Source organism: Myxocyprinus asiaticus, chromosome 1 (genome assembly GCF_019703515.2).
Source record: "Myxocyprinus asiaticus isolate MX2 ecotype Aquarium Trade chromosome 1, UBuf_Myxa_2, whole genome shotgun sequence".
In the NCBI taxonomy this organism is placed as follows: Eukaryota; Metazoa; Chordata; class Actinopteri; order Cypriniformes; family Catostomidae; genus Myxocyprinus; species Myxocyprinus asiaticus.
In genome coordinates, this window is record NC_059344.1 from 49255962 (window position 1) to 49274575 (window position 18614).

Consider the following 18614-nt stretch of genomic DNA (forward strand, 5'->3'; position numbering starts at 1 on the left):
TTAAAATATATTTAAAAAGACAATTTTGTAAAAATATATATTTTTTATGTAAAAAGTATGATTTTCTGTATAATTAACAGTAAAAATGTATATTATTTTTAACAAGTGAGTACATGTACTTTTTACGGTAAATTATTGTTAAAATTACGGTAAAAACAATAATTGTGAGTTCCCAGAATTCCCTGCGTTATCCATCACATTTACTTATATTTTATGGGAATAGTTGTTTCTTCTTCTTATGAATATCAGTTACGTACATTGGGATGTTCTGTTTTATATTTTATGTAGTTCAGTTAATGTTTATTACATAATTTTAATTTCACATGTGTTTAGTGTTTGTGTGAGTGACACTGAGTCTCTACATGTTTCTTGGTCATTGCTCCATGATGGGCCTCTAGTGATGAACACCATGTCATCATGTGCCCTTTTGTAATTACTTCGGTGGTTAACAATACATTATAAAGTGAAAAGCAGATTTTTACAGTTCAGGAGGTTAATATATCGAGTTTGTTATTTAATAATATAAACGACGGTAATGCACCATAAAGGCATAAAAATTACATCCGGTAAAGCCTGAAACGTGGTTACCGTATTTTTTACAGTGAATTTATGGCAACCACAGCTGCCAGTTTTTCTTTTCTTTCTTTTTTTTTTTTTTTTACCGTATATTTAACAGTATTTTTTTTATTTTTTTTTCAGTGTAGCTTGAAAGCTCTAGGGCGAGTTACATTCAGACATTTTGGTCTTGGTTTAGGAATTAAAAAAAAAAATAAATAATAAAAAAAATAAAATAAAAAACTCAACCAAGTCTAGAATAACAGAATGTCAAGCCAACATATTAATAGCAATATTAATGCAAACACTAATTGGAGGAAGAAAAGGAAGGCGCGTGCGAGGTGATCATAATTACATTTTAAGGTTAGGTCCAGTTTCATGGTTGAAAGAGGGCAGAATGAGATATGTTGACAGTTTTGGGAGTGTGCGTTCAATGCGTTCAAGCTACTTGTGTATCATCAGAACACTTCATTTAGTTGAAAGCATGTACCACGTGCTTTCAACATCCTTCATTTGCTCCCCAAATACTAATAATACACATTCCCAACGAAGTCCAACATTTATGTGAAGGGAGTTCACTTGGGAGGTAAACCAACCAGATTTTAGGTGGTGCTTCAGTGGCGCTTTACTCCCCTAGCAAGGTTGTGTGTCAGGCTGTATGATTTGCCACACACAATATTCATCCGCACCACTGAGGAACAGACAAGTGTAAGGCGCTGGTGGCGGAAGGATACACTTTTGTAACGTCATCGTCGTGCTTCGGCTATCGCCAAGCAAAAATGTCTGCCTAAGGGAAACTCGCAAGTTACATAGAGGATATTTGCTAAATACAGTCGCAAAAGACACCGATTTCGTTCTCTTTCAAACGCGAGACACGGAAACATACGCCGGCATTGGCACACCCGATCGCCCTAGTTGGATTTTTTACGGCAGAAAAGGTAAAATATTGCACAGAGTTTGCGAGAGGTTTCGGACTGGGTGAAAGAAGTTGGGATAGAAGAAAAGACGGGAGCCGATTTGGAGCGAGTGGGGTCGCGATTCGCTGTAACACTTCAGCTTGATGGCGCGTTATTCGTTCTCCTTGTTAAAATGTACTTTATGTCAGTGCTCGCTTTACCGTTTCACATTCGCTCCTTTATTCTGAGTTAACTGGCAATGACCTAACAACGTAAGCAGCGTGTTTGCAAAGTAACCCATTCTTTTCGTGTAATGCGACAACTAAAGTGTGGGGTGTCTGGTGTTTTGACAGCGCGTGTGTGTGTGTTCATGGTGAGCTCGTGACTTTTGAAACATTGTATCATTGGCGCGTTGAGGAATCAAACACATGCGGTTGAAAATTGATGCTGCGGGTCCATGTGTGTGACACCTCGAGCACGGCGTCTTTCTCAACATGTCCACGTTTGGCCATCCCAAAAACCCTATAAGGCTCTCTAGCAGCAAAATAAAACCTATTTGTAACACGTCACTTGATGCCATTGGTTTCCCATTGTTTGCAGAAAGAAATGCTGGAACATTGTCCAGTGCTGTCAAAAAATACTAGCTTGGTAGAGGAGGTCTTAGGGCTTTTTCTAAGGATTTCTTAACCTATTCTAATGGGGAACACGTTTGTTTTGATCTAGGACTACCGGGTCCTTCGATTGCCATTGTAGCATAAAGATGTTGGAGCAGCAAAAAGTTATGCTAAATACAGGAGACGGCAATATTTAGCAAATGTCAGGCGGCGGATGTTCCCATATGTCATTTGCATAAGATGTGTTGGCTAGCATGAAGCTACAGCACACATCAGGCTCTCAGATTGAGGGGAATGATGTTTGTGTTTTGTAGATTTAGTCAAGGATCGTAAGGATGAACCCTCAGCAGCGGATTGCCGCTATCGGGACGGATAAGGAGCTGAGTGATCTTCTGGATTTTAGCGCGGTAAGACAACCATCAATGATTTTATTTCTTCTTACCTTTTAACCAGGTCTTCCAACTCAAGACACCCATTGCTAAGATGTGACTTATGAAGTATAGCTTATATACTGTGTGTGTGTGTGTGTGTGTATATATGTATGTATGTATGTATGTATATATATATATATATATATATATATATATATATATATGACTATATAATTTATGTTCATATTTTTATATTGTACCTATTTGTATAAAATAAAATAAAATTGTATTTTTTAATATGTAATCCTCTAGTTTTCATTATCTTTGGGAAACACTGTGAGTATATATATTTATAAAGTATATATACAGTATATATACTGTGTGTGTGTGTGTGTGTGTGTATATATATATATATATATATATATATATATATATATATATATATCCATATACAGTACTGTGAAAAAGATTTAGGCACTTGTGAAAAGTGTTGCATCTTGTCATACAAAGTTCAGTAAACATAAAAAAGCTAAATCAGTTTTTAGTGCAACAACCTTTCCCTTCAAAACAGCACCAGTTCTCCTAGATACACCTGAACACAGTTTTTCTTGGTTGTTGGCAGATCAGATGTTCCAAGCATCTTGGAGAATGCACCACAGTTCCTATCTATTTAGTTTGTCTCAGTTGCTTCTGTTTCTTCTTGTAATCCCAGACTGACTCAGTGATGTTGAGATCCGGGCTCTGTGGGGGCCATTCCATCTGTTTTAGAACTCCTTGTTCTTCTGTTCAATTCTTTTTGCAAAGGGAGTGTTGAAATCTTAAATTGATATTTCCTGCTGCTTCACTACATTTGCATTTTACATTTTAAGCATTTGGCAGACGCGTTTATCCTAAGTGACTTACAGTGCATTCAAGGTATACATTTTATGAAAAAAAAAAAAAACTGATTTTATAAAATAACAGTTAAGACAAATGTTTTTGTGAAAAATGTAATGTGCCTAAAAGTTTTGCACAGTACTGTATACTGTATATATCCAAAAATATACTGTATATATAGTGTGTGTTTTATGTAAATCATTTAATTTTAAATATAAAACAGTCATCTGATTATTTAAATATGAATTTAATTCCTCATTTGAGATCAGTAACATTTCTATTTGTATTTCTATTTACATAAAATTGTAAAAGCCCTAGCTTTTACACGTGCAATTTTAGTAGCACGATGTTTCAGCTTAATGTTTTGGTGTTTCCCTCTAGATGTTTTCTCCACCTGTGAACAGTGGGAAAAACAGGCCGACCACTCTTGGAAGCAGCCAGTTCGGTGCATCAGGTAGGACTTCCTGTGGAAATCCTTTAATGAATGATTGGCTTCCTCTCTCACTGTCCAGTCCCCTCCACTTGATTCTCATTGAAGTCTGATTGCTGTTGGTTATATTAATGTATTGCTATTCCAAAGGTGTTTTTGATTTTGTTTTTTCTTTGGTAATAAGGAGCAGGATGAGAAGGGTTCAACAATGTAGCTTTATTGAGAATTCTTTTGGGGGGTGATAATATAGCTGTAATATAGTGTTGTACAGAACAAGTAATGGTCTTTGAAATCAGGCACATCCAGCTGTTTTAACAACACTACAGTGAAAGCACCACTAGCTGGGTTTCCATCCAACTGTTTTTATGCACATTTTGAAATTGGGCATAAGAAATCCTGAATAGAAACACTTGATATGCGAATAAACGTTCGATTTTCGTGTGAGTTAAAATGCGCATTAAAGGAATAGTTCACCCAAAAATGACAATTCTCTAATTATTCACTTACCCTGATACCATCCCAGATGTGTTTGACTGTCTTTCTTCAGTACAACACAAATTAAGATTTTTAGAAGAAGACAGAGCTCTGTCAGGTCCTTATAATGCAAGTAAACGTGTGCCAGCACTTTGACGGTCCAAAAGTCACATTTAGGCAGCATAAAAGTAATCCATGCAACTCCAGTCGATCAATGAATGTGTTCTGAAGCGAATCGATATGTTTATGTAAGAAACAAGTATAACATAGCTTCCTCTCTCAACATAGCTGGAGTTTTAACATTGTTTTTTTCTTCTTAACACTGCATAACTGTTAGGTTTTTTCTCTTGGACTTCACATTAAAGTTTTGGCAGCATTGAAAGAGAAACCGATGTGAAATGTGATGCTTAAGCATATCTAATATTTTAGTTGAGCAAAATTTTACACCAATTTTTATGATAATTTTTTTAAGCATGCACTCCCTAGCTGAGATATCAGTTGTTTTCTAAAATGAGACTGTGCTGTCCAAATCACCTTCTTACACATCTCTAACTATGCACTATTCACTACCTTTTCATTGTTTTTGTACATCTACATGCACATGCTTTAAATTCCATAAATGTATTATGTAAGTCATCCTGTCATAGGTGAACTGGCTGCATGTTGCTGTAAAGTTCGTCCGTTTTCGAATGCGCCTGTAGAAGAAGGAAACAATCAAGCATTATTCCTTTTCAATGCTTGTTTTATGTTAAGTAACAAAGCAGAGCCCTTGTCGCACTCATCCACTATCTAGAGGTCACACTTTCAGTGGATTACTGTATAGCAGCACAGACAAGTCTGCAAAAAGCTTTCGTAAACCTTTTCTGTATGTATCTGATCATGGAAACTCACATCGGCTGGAATTGAACAATAAATGAAAAGTGTATGTACATGTGAGGATCTTGGAATCAGTTTCGGCTTTGATATGCTGTGATGCTAATGTTTTTAAATGTTAAAAAACGTCTCTTAACAACATTATTTTTGTGTGTGTGCTATTTTGCTATATGCTTCTGTGCTCCATAATTCAATATATTTTGGCATTCCTGATTATCAGGTGACCTATGGCAAGGGGCTTGAATTATCAGATTCCCAAACTAGTCCAACAGGAGCAGAGCTCTGTTTTAGAATAATTGGAAAATGTGTATTTTAAGGTTTTATTGGTGGAAATGTGTCAGAGCTGGGTTTGCTCATCCGTCACACCTTTGAAAAGAGAAGCTCTTGTGTGGGGATGTTGTGATATGCCCTCTGTCATCCACAGTTCAGCGAGGCATGTATCACCTGTCTGATTTCCAAATTCTTTTGTTGTCTTCAACAATGTTATTTCTCTTGTCTTAGCTGCTGTGTAATACAGTCATGCAGTATTGTGCAAAGATAAATTTCCTTTTCAAAAACAATAAAAGCTGTTGAAACAGACCCACCAAGAAGTGTTTAAAACAATAGTGGACTAGTGCCATCACAGGTTTTTTGTTAGACCACACCCAGCGGCTCTGTATACATGAGGCAACCGTTTAATTAATTACAAGCCAGTTCATAAATTGTAAGAAATGGTCGCAAATGCACCACACATTTATTAAGATCACAAATTAAACGTTTTTTTCCTGTAATGTCTTGTTATGATATGACTTCGTCAATTCTTCAGTATAAGCTGTTGAATTTTCTGGAAGTGAAACTGAAAATTTTATGTAATTTTTTTTAAGTCTGTACTACTTCTTCAAAGCTGGCTGAAGTGTAGCTTCTCTCAGAGCTTTTGATCTTGTACCCGAAGTCTTTTTCTGAGTGTGAGCTGAGATACCTCAGTCATCACTGTCCTTATTGTCTGTGTGAATTAGAAAACGGCTTTATCTTCTGATTAATATTTAATGAGCGGGAAAGAATTGAAATGATTAGTATTCACCATTTTTATTTTGCTCAAATATCCCTCTCTGCAAAAAGTCTCTGAACTCCGAAAAAGCCTCAAATATTAAGATTATTTCAGGGAGGGAAAATAAAAGTGCCCTGCTGTATAATGAAGATATAAAAGGTGACAAAACCTCACTTGAGCACAGCTTATCATCAAAGGCTTCTCAGTGGATTTGCCAGTTTGTGGGTTTTTTTTTGTTTTGTTTAAAACAATGACTGAGTCTCTCTCATTTAAGCATACATTTGTTTCTAAATGGATTATTTCAAATGCTCTCAGCATCTATAAACACCAAACTGTGGCTTTCAGTAGTTTCTGGTAAAGAAACTAACCAGTTATGTTGCTGAACTCCGGAAGCCATTGTCCCCTGAGACATCATCAGAGATGTGTTTCTGATGTTTCTATATTCATATCTCTTTTTTTTTTTTTTTTTTTTTTATTTTGTTTTTGTTTATTAATGTCAAAGCAGCTACATTTATTTTAATCCACCCATCCTCTTTCAGAAACATTTAGTCTAATACTGAGCTTATTGAATTTAAAGGAATGTTCTGGGTTCAATACAAGTTAAGCTCAATCGACAGCATTTGTGGCATAATGTTGATTACCACAAAAATACATTTTGACATGTCTTTTCTTTAAAAAAAGCAAAAATCGGAGTTACAGTGAGGCAATTACAATGGAAGTGAGTGTGGCCAATTTTTGGAGGGTTTAAACAGAAATGTGAAGCTTATAAATTTATAAAAGCACTTACATTTATTCTTCTGTTAAAACTCATGTATTATCTGAGCTGTAAAGTTTAAATTGTCTTTTTAGGGTTTTAGTGTTTGTTAACATTACATCGTTATGGGAATGAAGTTGTAAAACTGTCTATAACTTTACACAGAAAATGTTAGTAAGTGATTTTATCACACTAAAATCATGTTTACACGCATATCCTTTATGTCTTGTGGCTATACTTTTGAAACAGTGAGTATTTTAATGTTAAAAAAATTGTCCCCCATTCACTTGCATTGTAAGTGCCTCACTTTAACCCAGATTTTTGCTTTTTTTAAAGAAAAGGATGGGCAAGTCAAAATAATTTTTTGTGGTGATCAATATTATGTCACAAATGCTGTCGATTGAGCTTAACTTGTATTGAACTTGGAATATTCCTTTAACTGGAATTGTTGTACATAAAATTCCAGCTTTGACATATATAGGTTCATGCATTATTTATGCAAGCATGCTTATAAAATATTCCGGTATTAGCAAAGGTATTGGTAAAGGTAAAGGTACCTTACTGAACTCAAATGTGTAAAGAATAAGTATCATTAAATTTTTTTAGTGTAGGACCCCTTCTCTCTGTGAGGAGTGTTTATTTTTAGCTAACCTGCAGCTTGCTCTGTGAACCATTGGGCCACATTGCGCATGTGATGCCGTCAGAGCAGTGGCTTCCTCTGGCAGGCTGGTGCCGCCATGGCAGGGAGAATTCTGAGAGGGTTTTTTTGGACATCTCATGTATGTTTCACAGGTCACCTCATGGCTTGGTTATGGAAGATCATGCTGTTGCCATAGTGATCAAGGCCCTTTGAAGGCAGGTTACTTGGCACGGTGCATGCATCTTTCCCAGCATTTTAGCAAATATCCCCACAACAACAGATTTGACGGCATTTTTGGTGATTGACTTGGATTTGAGAGAGAGAAAAAATAACTTTGATGTGAGTTCAAAGAATGGAAATTAAGCTCAGGCATATTTGGATTGTAGTTATTCTTTCAATATATTTGAAAAAGACAAGTTTATTCTGGCAGTGATGAATAAATAAGTCTCTTGTGGGGGACAGCTGTGTTTGAAACAAAGAAGAGATGGTGTAAACTTTAGCATCTGTTCTGGAGTAGTCTGGTGGATGTGGCAGGAGATGTCTCAGGTGTATCATTGGAGGTTAGTATGAAATAATACTAACAGGAAAACATTACACAGGATTTATAACATGGTTTCTTTTGTGCTTTTGTGACAAGTAAACAGAGATTACAAGTAAATTTAAAGATTATCTGTGGTTTTGGACTAATCTTTAATACATGCCTGGATACACCAGCTTTAAGTAATTTAGGCAATTCATTTTGGCAAGACTGTCTGCCTGTTTCCATTCATATTTTTGCTGTTCTCCCTTTACTTTTGATTGAAATCTTTTGTTGTAGGTGAAGTGAAACTGCCAGCAACTTGCAATCCTCTTTTTAAATTTAGACATCAAGCATTTTCAGAATATGTCACAAACTGTTCTGTGTTTTCCCCTGTCTTCTGGACTCTTATTTTGAATTTACCTTCTGTACTACACTTCCTAAGAAGCCCAGTCATCATCCTCACCTGTCCCCCATCATTGTGTTCAGCTGTTTTATGTTTGCCTTCATGTTTAATTGTTCCTTGTCTAGGCTTGTCCATAGTAGCAGTGAAGCTAACTTGCCCCTTTGGTTTTTCCAAGCCTTGTGCTATTTGTATTTTTATATTCTTCTTCATTAAAACACTGCATTTGGGTCCAACCAGCATCTCTCTCTTGGTTCATTGCGTGACAGTATCATTCTGAACAACAACATGTAATTCAGACTCAGGCAGGTTTGGAGAGGTTTTCACAGAGTGTGTACCTTTCTGAAGGACGAATTGGCTTTGGTTTTGTTTTCTATTTTGAATAACTATTATTTAACTCATACAGAGTAGAGAGACATTTTTGGTATTTTTAATGTTTTATGAATGGGCTTTTAATGTCTTTATGTGACAGCATAAAAGGAGAGACACAGGAAAGGTAAGGGTAGAGATGGGAGGGAATGAGTCAGGAAATTATACAAGATCGATTCGAACCTACATTCCTGTGAGCCAGTGATTCTTATGTGTCGTGACTGAGCATGTGCTTTGTCTGGCAATTTTTTTAAATCTTTAAATAAAGTGTGGCCCTTCCAGGAACAATAATTCATACACATATAGAGACATTTAGAGAGCACATAGTGTCACTCAAACTCACACTCACACAAAATACCATCAGGGTGACACATGTGACACTATAAAATATTGCATGAAACAGTAACTAAACTGCATAAAATATAACACAAAATACCCCAATGAACATAACTGGTATTAAAAATAAGAAGAAACATAACTATTCCCATAAAATATAATGAAATGTGATGGATCAAGCAGGGACTTCTGGGAACATATTCTCTTGTTAAACATAGTATACATTTTTACTGATAATTATACTGTAAAATCACCCTTTTTTTATTTTATTTTTACAATATTGTACTGTTAAATTACCAGTTAACCAATTAACGTTTGTTTTTGTTTTATGTGGAATCTTTACATCCTTTTACCGTTAAAATTCTGGAAATTTTTTACAGTGTAAAGTAGATCAGTTTTGTTCTTTGTGTGGCTTTGAAATGACCTCCTCCAGATTCTGTTTTCTTATCAGCAGTTTGACATATTGAAGGGTTGTGTCATTGTCTTTAGATGGTAATTATCAGACCACACTCACCTTTCCACATTAGTTGTGATAACAAACAGCCATTGGCAACAAGACACCAGGATAATATAATACCACCTCCTAGTCAAACACTTGACACTCTAACACAAAAACTCAAATAAAACACTGAAGAAGTTTCAAGAAAGGGGCAAGGCTGATTTTGTTGTTGATAACAAACAGGAGAGCATTGTTCCCTCCTATGTGTGAGTTGAAAATGCATGTTGACAGTCGTAGTTGTATCCACCAGTGATTGTGCTTCAGGCCGAGCGTTAATGTCACTGCTGTAGCAGCAGTTGAGCTGATGGTGAGAGTCTTTAACCATAGCCTTTCCTGCTTCTTTCATCATCTTTGGCAGATGTTGACTTCTGACACTAACTCATAATAGCCTCTTTATGGCGTAAACAAATGAAAAGGCTTGCAGTTCAACAACTGTTCTAGTCAACAAAAGGCCAGGCTGTGAAATTCTGGACTGCTGTTTAATTTGGGGAGAGATGAGTAACTGTGAAGGGAGTTTTGTTATTGAGAGGTAGTGGTGGTGGGGTGGGAGGAAATCCCTGGAGTTATTAATCTCAGTCAGAGCTGAAGGGCTGAGGGCGGAGCCACATCATCCTTTCTTTATGAGAGATCAACTTTCCATCACATTCCAATTTCATTACATATCTGATGACCCATAAGTCCGTCTGTATGTGGAAACAAGATTAGGGCCCTGCGAGCTTAAATCGCACCTCAGAATGAAATTAAAAAAAAATTCGCCCAGGATGCTTGGATGCACCTTAAATATTTTGCAGGTGCATCTGTAACTTCTCCCTGAATTCCCATCAGTACTAATCAAAACGGCAGTTATTTCATAATCAGAATGCTTATCCATGATATGAATCGTCACTGCTTTATTTCATTTCAATTTGTCACACTTTCAATTATGTCTAGTTTGATCAAGGTTTTAAAATAAATGCATGTCTCTTTCCCTTTTTTGCTCTCTCTCTCTCTCTCTCTCTCTCTCTTAAAGCGCTAAGTTCACCCAAAAATAAACATTCTTTCATCATTTACCTAATTTTGTTTAAAATCTGTGTGACTTCTGTGGAAGATGTGATGCAGAATGACCTCAGTCCCCATTTATTTTTTCTGTTTGGAAAAAGCATTCAAAGAAAATGAATGGAGGCTAACATTTTACCTGACATCTCCTTTTGTGTTCCATAGAGGAACGAAAATGAAACAGGTTTAGGACAACACGAGGGCGAGTAAATTCTGAAAGCATTTTCATTTTTGGGTGAACTATCCCTTTAATGTTGTTACAGTGAGGTCAGTTTTTCTTCTATTTTTACCCATGTGATGGAAGAAAATCTATTTTCCTGTAAAATGTTAAATGATACAGAGAGCAAACAGAGTAAACAGGAAAGACTATTTGTATGTCTACATTTCATGTTTAAAATGACAGTGTTTATATGCAAGCACTTTACCAATGGACCTGCAGACGGTGCTGTGCTAGAGGACATTTTTTTTATTCACACATGCATACAAAGTGCACATTTACATGTATCCTTGCACACAGCAATGTCCTAAAGGAGCTAGATAGAGAGTATAGGTCATCTTACTCAGCTCTACCAATAGTCTAACCCCACACACATGATCTGAGAGTCATCCTGCTTTAATGCCTAAACAGCCTGCTGCCGTTCACACTCCTTCTGGCCTTGTGCACACCAGCAGGACTGCTTCTGAGAGTGAGCAGACTTCGATTGGGAATAAGAGAGCAGATATTTGGCATGTGTGGCTGCATAATGACCTTTTTGATCTCTCAGTGTCCCTGTGGTTTTCTGAGCTCTCTGTGGAGACCGCACAGAGCTGAAAGTAGGAACTGGCCCATTTGGTCCACTCAGTGTGATCCACAGGGATTGAAGCTATATGTGTCCTCCATGTAAGAAAAATGTTTTATTAAAATTGAGAGAGTAAGAAGTTAAATCTGAATTTTTTTAATATATGTAACTGTATAGGTCGTGCCGTGGTGTAGCAGTTGGCACGTGTTACTGAATCGTTGAGCTGTATCATCATATCAAGTGATGCAATGTATCAAAAACATATATCTGTTGATAAAAGATATAAAAAAGCAACAAGAGAAATGCAATAAAGATACTGAAATTAAATAGACTTAAATTCAGTTGTTAAAAATAAAGTAAAAATATGTGATTGCATTCAGTGTGTAATATGCATTTTTATAATCAGTCCAGACAAAAATATTTTTTCCTGTCACAACTGGCAAAGTATTCAGTTAAACAGTTTGAGTCTGTTTTTGTTAATAGCATATTATAATGTCCACTGAATGTAGTTCACCTGTGCAGATTTAATTTTGGGTGATTCTCAAGAAATATCTCGGTTCTGTTTTACTCCAGAGTCAAAAGAAACAAGTAAGTAGTTATATTTTACATACAGAAAACAAAGCCCAGTTTTAGGGTCATTAAGATGTTTCACATTGTGTCATTATTTTCTTGACAGTTACAAGCGTTTTACCCTGCAATTCTCATTACCGCAATTCAAAAAAAGATGGTCATCATTATGAAATTCTCATTACATCAAGATTATATATATATATATATATATATATATGTATATATGTATCTGTGATTATAATTATAAAGTATACATCATACTAGTGCTACCTTCACACTGCCTTTCATTTACACTTATATTTATTAAAAATCAACAGCATCTTTTTTTTTTTTACTATAATACAATAATGACCGTTATGGTAATGAGAATTTGGGTGTAAAAAGTTCAAGCAGTGTCTTATATACAGTATAAAGTATATGTATGTGTATACGTTACAGAGCAAGCAACTGAAAACATTTCCTAACCACTTTCATTAGTATAGCTAATATAATGGAATTTGTTTTTTTTTTTGCACAGAGGGTGAGTGAAGGAAATCAGGACCAATTAAATGCATCTTTTGCTGTACGGCAAGGCGATTTAAACTGTAATGTGTTGTGTATATTATGTGCTGAAGTGCCCTTACACATCTCTGACTCAAATGCTGAAGGAGAGGTGCTGTTTGTTTACAAAATGCACGCAGCATTTTGCGGTACCGTTCATGGACAAATTGCAATTTCATTCTTTTTTTTTTCTCCCCTTTTTCTCCCCAATTTGGAATGCCTAATTCTCAATGCGCTCTAGGTCCTCGTGGTGGCATAGTGACTCACCTCAATCCGGGTGGCGGAGGACGAATCTCAGTTGCCTCCATGTCTGAGACGTCAATCTGCACATCTTATCACGTGGCTTGTTGAGCGTTACCACGGAGACATAGCGCGTGTGGAGGCTTCACACTATTCTCCGAGGCATCCACGCACAACTCACCACGCGCACCACCGAGAGCGAACCACATTATAGTGACCATGAGGAGGTTACCCCATGTGACTCTACCCTCACTAGCAACCGGGCCAGTTTGGTTGCTAAGGAGACCTGGCTGGAGTCACTCAGCACGCCCTGGATTCAAACTCGCAACTCCAGGGGTGGTAGTCAGCGTCTTTACTCGCTGAGCTACCCAGGCCCCTGCGGAATTTCATTCTTAATTCTGTCAATTGTGCAGCCTTGATGGATACCATATGGATGTCTCAGAAGTCAAAATCTGCTGGTTCCAGAGTGTTTTGAATAGTTTTCCCCTTATCATACAGTAAGTGCTACTTACACTGTCACTGCCACGTTTGTAAAGTCGGTTTTTCCATATTTATGAATAATTATGAATACAAATTTTATTATGAATACAGATTAATTATTAATTTTCTCTGGAGTGCCAACCCCTCTACATTCTGTGGATATTATTATTTCTGGATTGTGCATTTAAAGTCACAGTTTTGACCAAGTGTGTGGTCGCACTACTTTTTCTCTGTGTCTCAATAGGCAGAGCTGTAGATCTAATGACTCTTAGATCAAATTAACCATTATTTTTTGTTTTTCCAGTCAAAATTTGCGCTGCAAAAAATGTATGACAGCTGTAACTAATCAATTCTAGCATGTGACCATGGTGTAAGCGGGATAATCCATGGTTAGATGTGCGTTAAACGATTTTAAATACACAACGTGGATGCGAAGAACCACACGACGCGAAATGTAAACAGGTATGAGTACAACACTTGCACACAAGTTAACAGCCGGTAATAATGCTGGTAAAGTTTACATGCAACGTGAAACCGGGGGAAGAGGGTAAAAAAAATGTTTTTCCACCACTAAATAACATTGAATTGAGTTTTTTCATACAGTCACTTTGGCTTGATCACGGGGGGGCTTTAAGACATTAAGGCATGATTTTCTATTAAGCTGCCTAGAAACGATGTGTATTGTGAAAAGCGCTATACAAATATAAATGACTTGAGTGTTGACAAACAATCTTTTCACGAGAAAAACATAAATTGTGAGTTCATATGGGTTTTTTCTCATCAGACAAAATAAATGCAGTGCTGTTTAAGTTACTTTATTATAGAGCTCTACTTTTTTTGTGTCACGTATGATTTAAAAGACATTTATGCTGAATCCTTGAATATGTTTGAGCAAAACATTTGTGGGTGCTGTTTTTTTTTTTAAAAACATATCATATCATAGTGAAATTTGTGTATCGCTACATGCCTAATATATATATATATATATATATATATATTACACACACACACACATATTGTCGTCTCTCTCTCTCACTCTCTATATATATGTCTTGATTTGGGGGTAAATATGAAGAGGACATTTTTGTGAGAATCACCCTTCTCACTAAGGAAGTACATTGTGTTCGATAATGTTTATGGTGAAGGCCAAAATCCTATTAGTACAGGAAATGGTCTTTGCCAGGACTAAACCTATGAAATGGTCTTCTCGTAATTTCATAATTTCGCACTCTTTTAATCATGATTATCCGCACATTAAAAATGGTTTAGTTCAAACGTGTTGTCCACCCATCACAGGTTTTTGACTGGCCACACGATTCTCTGTTTCTCTGTGTTCTCTGTTTTTCCATTGTTCAGAGTGCAAGAGGCTTCTCTTCAGTATGTGGCTACCCTTCATCTTCTCCTCCATTAATCCTCCTCACCTCGCATTTATACTGAAAACGTTTCACTGCACTGAGCGAAAAGAGCCAGATTCGAGCGGTTTGGCCTAGCCCAGTCCTGCTGCGCAGGTGGTGAAGTGGGCCAAAATAAGATACTCCACAGCGACTCACACTTGGCCAAAAAACACAGAGTTCATCATGTTAAAAGCATACTGTTGTAGATGGGGGTCACCAATATACACTTCAAGTCTGGCGTGTGAGATCGGCGGAGTCAATAAGCAAGTAGTGGGCTGTACGTGGCCCGTGCCCTGATACCTTTATCAGGATTTCCGTTTTAGATACACAAAACGCTGATGGGGAGAATCATTGTAGCGTGGGTCCTAATCCTCTGTAGTAGCCAGCTCAACCTTCCTTTACATATAGATTTAGACGCAACCACATTTGCACTTAACATAGTCTGGTATTTTAAGGGACTAGAGTCTGAAATGATTGTTTTTTCTCTCTCTTCTATCCTACTGTGCAAAATACCAATCAAACTGAAGTTCAATCTCTTCTCTTGAAAAAGACTTGAGGATTAGTGTGTACCACTGATTTGTTCCTCGTTTTTAATTTGTCTTTTGAAGGATTTGGAGTAATAAATTAAAGATGATGCACTCCGGCTAAAGCTTCTGCAAAGCTCTCAGATTTGCATTTTGGAGCAAAGTGCTTGTTTGTTACAATGGTAATTACTTGACATTGTTTTCCTTTAATGTATGGAAATTGTCACATTTATAAGTCCCAGTGTCAAATCAAATAAACTATAATAAACCCATCTGTATTATTCTTGTTGATTTCTTTTTTACTTTAAATCAAATCAAATCAAATCCCTTTATTGTCACTCAACCATATACACAAGTGCAGCAGTGGGTGAAAGTCTTGGGTGCGGTTCCAAGCAACATAGCAGTATGACAATTACAATAAACATCTGATTTACACAACACAGTTTACACATCTGTTACACAACACAATATACACCTAATAATATACAATATACAGTTTACACAAAATAAGAAGACTGTATGCAAAAAAAATACACTGTACCCCCCCACCCCCCCATTGTAATCAGTGGAAATAAATATGAAGTGTTGTGTTGACATTCAGCTGTCGGCTGATAGTCAGTTGCCAGTGTGTTATTAAGAGAAGTAGAAAATGTTAGTCCAGTATCGTGATCGATCAAGAGTTCAAAAGTCTGATTGCTTGGGGGAAGAAGCTGTCATGAAGTCGGCTGGTGCAGGTCCTGATGCTGCGATACCGCCTGCCTGATGGTAGCAGTGAGAACAGCCCATGGCTCGGGTGGCTGGAGTCTCTGATGATCCTCCGAGCTTTTTTCACACACCGCCTGGTATAGATGTCCTGGAGGGAGGGAAGCTCACCTCCGATGATGTGTCTGGCAGTTCGTACCACACTTTGCAGGGCTTTGCGGTTGAGGGCAATGCTGTTGCTGTACCAGGCAGTGATGCAGCCAGTCAGGATGCTCTCTACAGTGCTGGTGTAGAACCGTGTGAGGATGTGGTGGTTCATTCCAAAATTCCTCATCCGTCTCAGGAAGAAGAGGAGCTGGTGAGCCTTCTTCACAATGGCCTCAGTGTGGACGGAGCTTGTGAGTTCCTCAGTGATGGGGACACTGATGAACTTGAAGCTTCTGACTCTCTCCACTGGTGCTCCATTGATGGTGATGGGGCTGTGTTCTCTGTCTTTTCTCCTGAAGTCCACCACAAGCTCCTTGGTCTTGCTGACGTTGAGGGAGAGGTTGTGCTCCTGACACCAGTGTGTCAAAGTGTGCACCTCCTCTCTGTAGGCTGTTTCATCATTGTCAGTGATCAGACCTACCACCGTCGTGTCATCAGCAAACTTGATGGCATTGGAGCTGTGTGTTGCCACACAGTCATGTGTGTACAGGGAATACAGGAGTGGGCTGAGAACACAGCCCTGTGGGGCTCCAGTGTTGAGGGTCAGTGATGAGGAGATGTTGCTGCCCATTCTAACCACCTTCCAGTCATAATGAAGATAAATGCTCAGCGTCATCGCGGTTGTCGGCGAAAGATTGTTATAGTGGTCTGAAACACTCTTGGCAGATCTGAGACACTTCTCTTTACCTTGCGAATAAGCCTCAGTGTGTTTTCCTCTACTCGGGGCCAGAGAAAGTTAATCGATAGAAAGCTAGCATGTGTTACGTAGCCTGTGTCACTTTGGCTTCGTTCTCCCAGTGACAGATGGGATCTCTGAGGGCAGTGGTCATAAGCTCCTATTGGCTATCAATCAGTTTGTTACATCGTTAATATTTCCCTGTCGTGTCCCTTTACACCTCTTCATGGGCAGATAAGTGTTTTTCTTTATGTGGGAGCACCCTTGACTCTGTCCTGACATAAAGAAGGATGACCAGGGATGGTGGTTTTCTTTTAGAGGACAGGAGAGGGTTGAACTTCTGTGCTGCTGGCTTGGCAGTGCTGTCTGGTGTGCTCCCCTGCCCTGCCAGCCCTAGCAGGACCCTCGGCTCCTGCGGTGGGTGTCAGGGGAGAGTGACGTCTGAGAGCCCTTCTGTGATGTCTTATCGTGAACCACACATCAAGAATGTGAGGATTTTATTAACTCACTTTAATTACCGCCATTATAGAGCATATTCTCTTAGAAATTCCTTCTTTAGGCTTCCAAGCACATGTCTGCATTGTTTGCATTTATAGAGTTTGTTTGCTTAATATCTGCATGACAATATTCATGTGCTCTTGATTGCCTTTACAAGATTTATTCATATCAGGCTGAGGGCTCAGCAAAAAAGGGTGGAGGATAGTTTTGGTCTGTATGTAGGCTATATGTTTTTTATTTATTTAAATATATCACCAAACTAAAGGAATAGTTCAGCCAAAAATGAAAATTCTGTCATTATTTACTCACCCTCATGTTGTTCTTATCCCAAATGATTTTCTTTCTTCTGTGGAATGCAAAAGGAGATGTTGGGCAATAATAAGTCTTTCTTTAACGCTTATTTTCAATAAAATAGGTTCAATATAAATTAAGCTCAATTGACAGCATTTGTGGCATAATGTTAATTACTTCAAAAACAAATTTCGACTCGTCCCTTTGTTTTTGTGGTAATCAATATTACGTCACAAATGCTGTCGATTGAGCTTAATTTATATTGAACCCGGAATATTCCTTTAACATTGATTGAAAATTATACATATTGTTCTGACACATATATGGATACAGTATGTTGCTATAAAATACAACTTATCATTTCTTGTGATTGGCCAATAAAAATATTGGCAGGGCAAGTGCACTGAATTAATGACCTGACTGGATCAGCAGAAAAATCCTTTTTGTTAGCCCTACATCACAACCTCTTGCTCGTATGTGAGGAAAAGAGACTGAGAGCTTCAGAGAGGGTATGACAGAGTTTGTTTGCTTTGTCTTGGGCCGGTTGATGAGTGATGCGATATCAGTGTTAGAAGAGTAATAAGATACCGCTCTGATTAAACCCTGCTAATGAGCAGCTCAATAAAAATAAATCTTCCTGATGCAATAAACACCGCCTTGATTGCAAGCACCCAGGGTGTGACAGCGTAATCCTTTTGTGCACAGCGTGTTAGATGCATCCAGTGCATGCTTGAGAATCAGCAGTAATCAAACGCACGTCTCGAATGATATAATGGTGGTTCACACAGTCCTCTTTCTCTCTCGACTTTTTTGAAGTAGTTGGAGCATCATTGTTTTGATTTGTTATCAAGCTAGTTTGAGCAGTGAGTTTAGCTCAGTTAACGCACATATTGTCCTATGAAAGGTAAGGAAGGGGAAGTGGGAGAGATATGTGCGGTTTAATGCATGCTTTAACACAGCTCAATTTAATTATGTGTTAGAGGAAGGGAAATCTCTTGGATTTACTCAACGATTCCCACAGCAGTCTGGCCCTTTTTTATGAGG

General features: G+C 37.7%; 1 protein-coding gene across 7 annotated transcripts in view; it reads left to right on the top strand.

Moving 5' to 3' along the window:
- Positions 1 to 1323: 1323 nt before the first annotated feature.
- LOC127442937 (transcription factor 12-like) overlaps positions 1324 to 18614 on the top strand; it is a 145953-nt gene continuing 128662 nt past the window's right edge. For 4 of the 7 annotated variants that reach the window (XM_051701346.1, XM_051701382.1, XM_051701364.1 and 1 more), the window contains exons 1-4: positions 1324 to 1493; positions 2380 to 2472; positions 2749 to 2772; positions 3694 to 3766. In XM_051701346.1, the coding sequence (XP_051557306.1) occupies positions 2401 to 2472; positions 2749 to 2772; positions 3694 to 3766 (169 nt within the window). In that variant the 5' untranslated portion in view covers positions 1324 to 1493; positions 2380 to 2400. The remainder of the gene's footprint in view (positions 1494 to 2379; positions 2473 to 2748; positions 2773 to 3693; positions 3767 to 18614) is intronic. The other 3 variants (XM_051701355.1, XM_051701390.1, XM_051701375.1) reach the window with 1 other exon arrangement.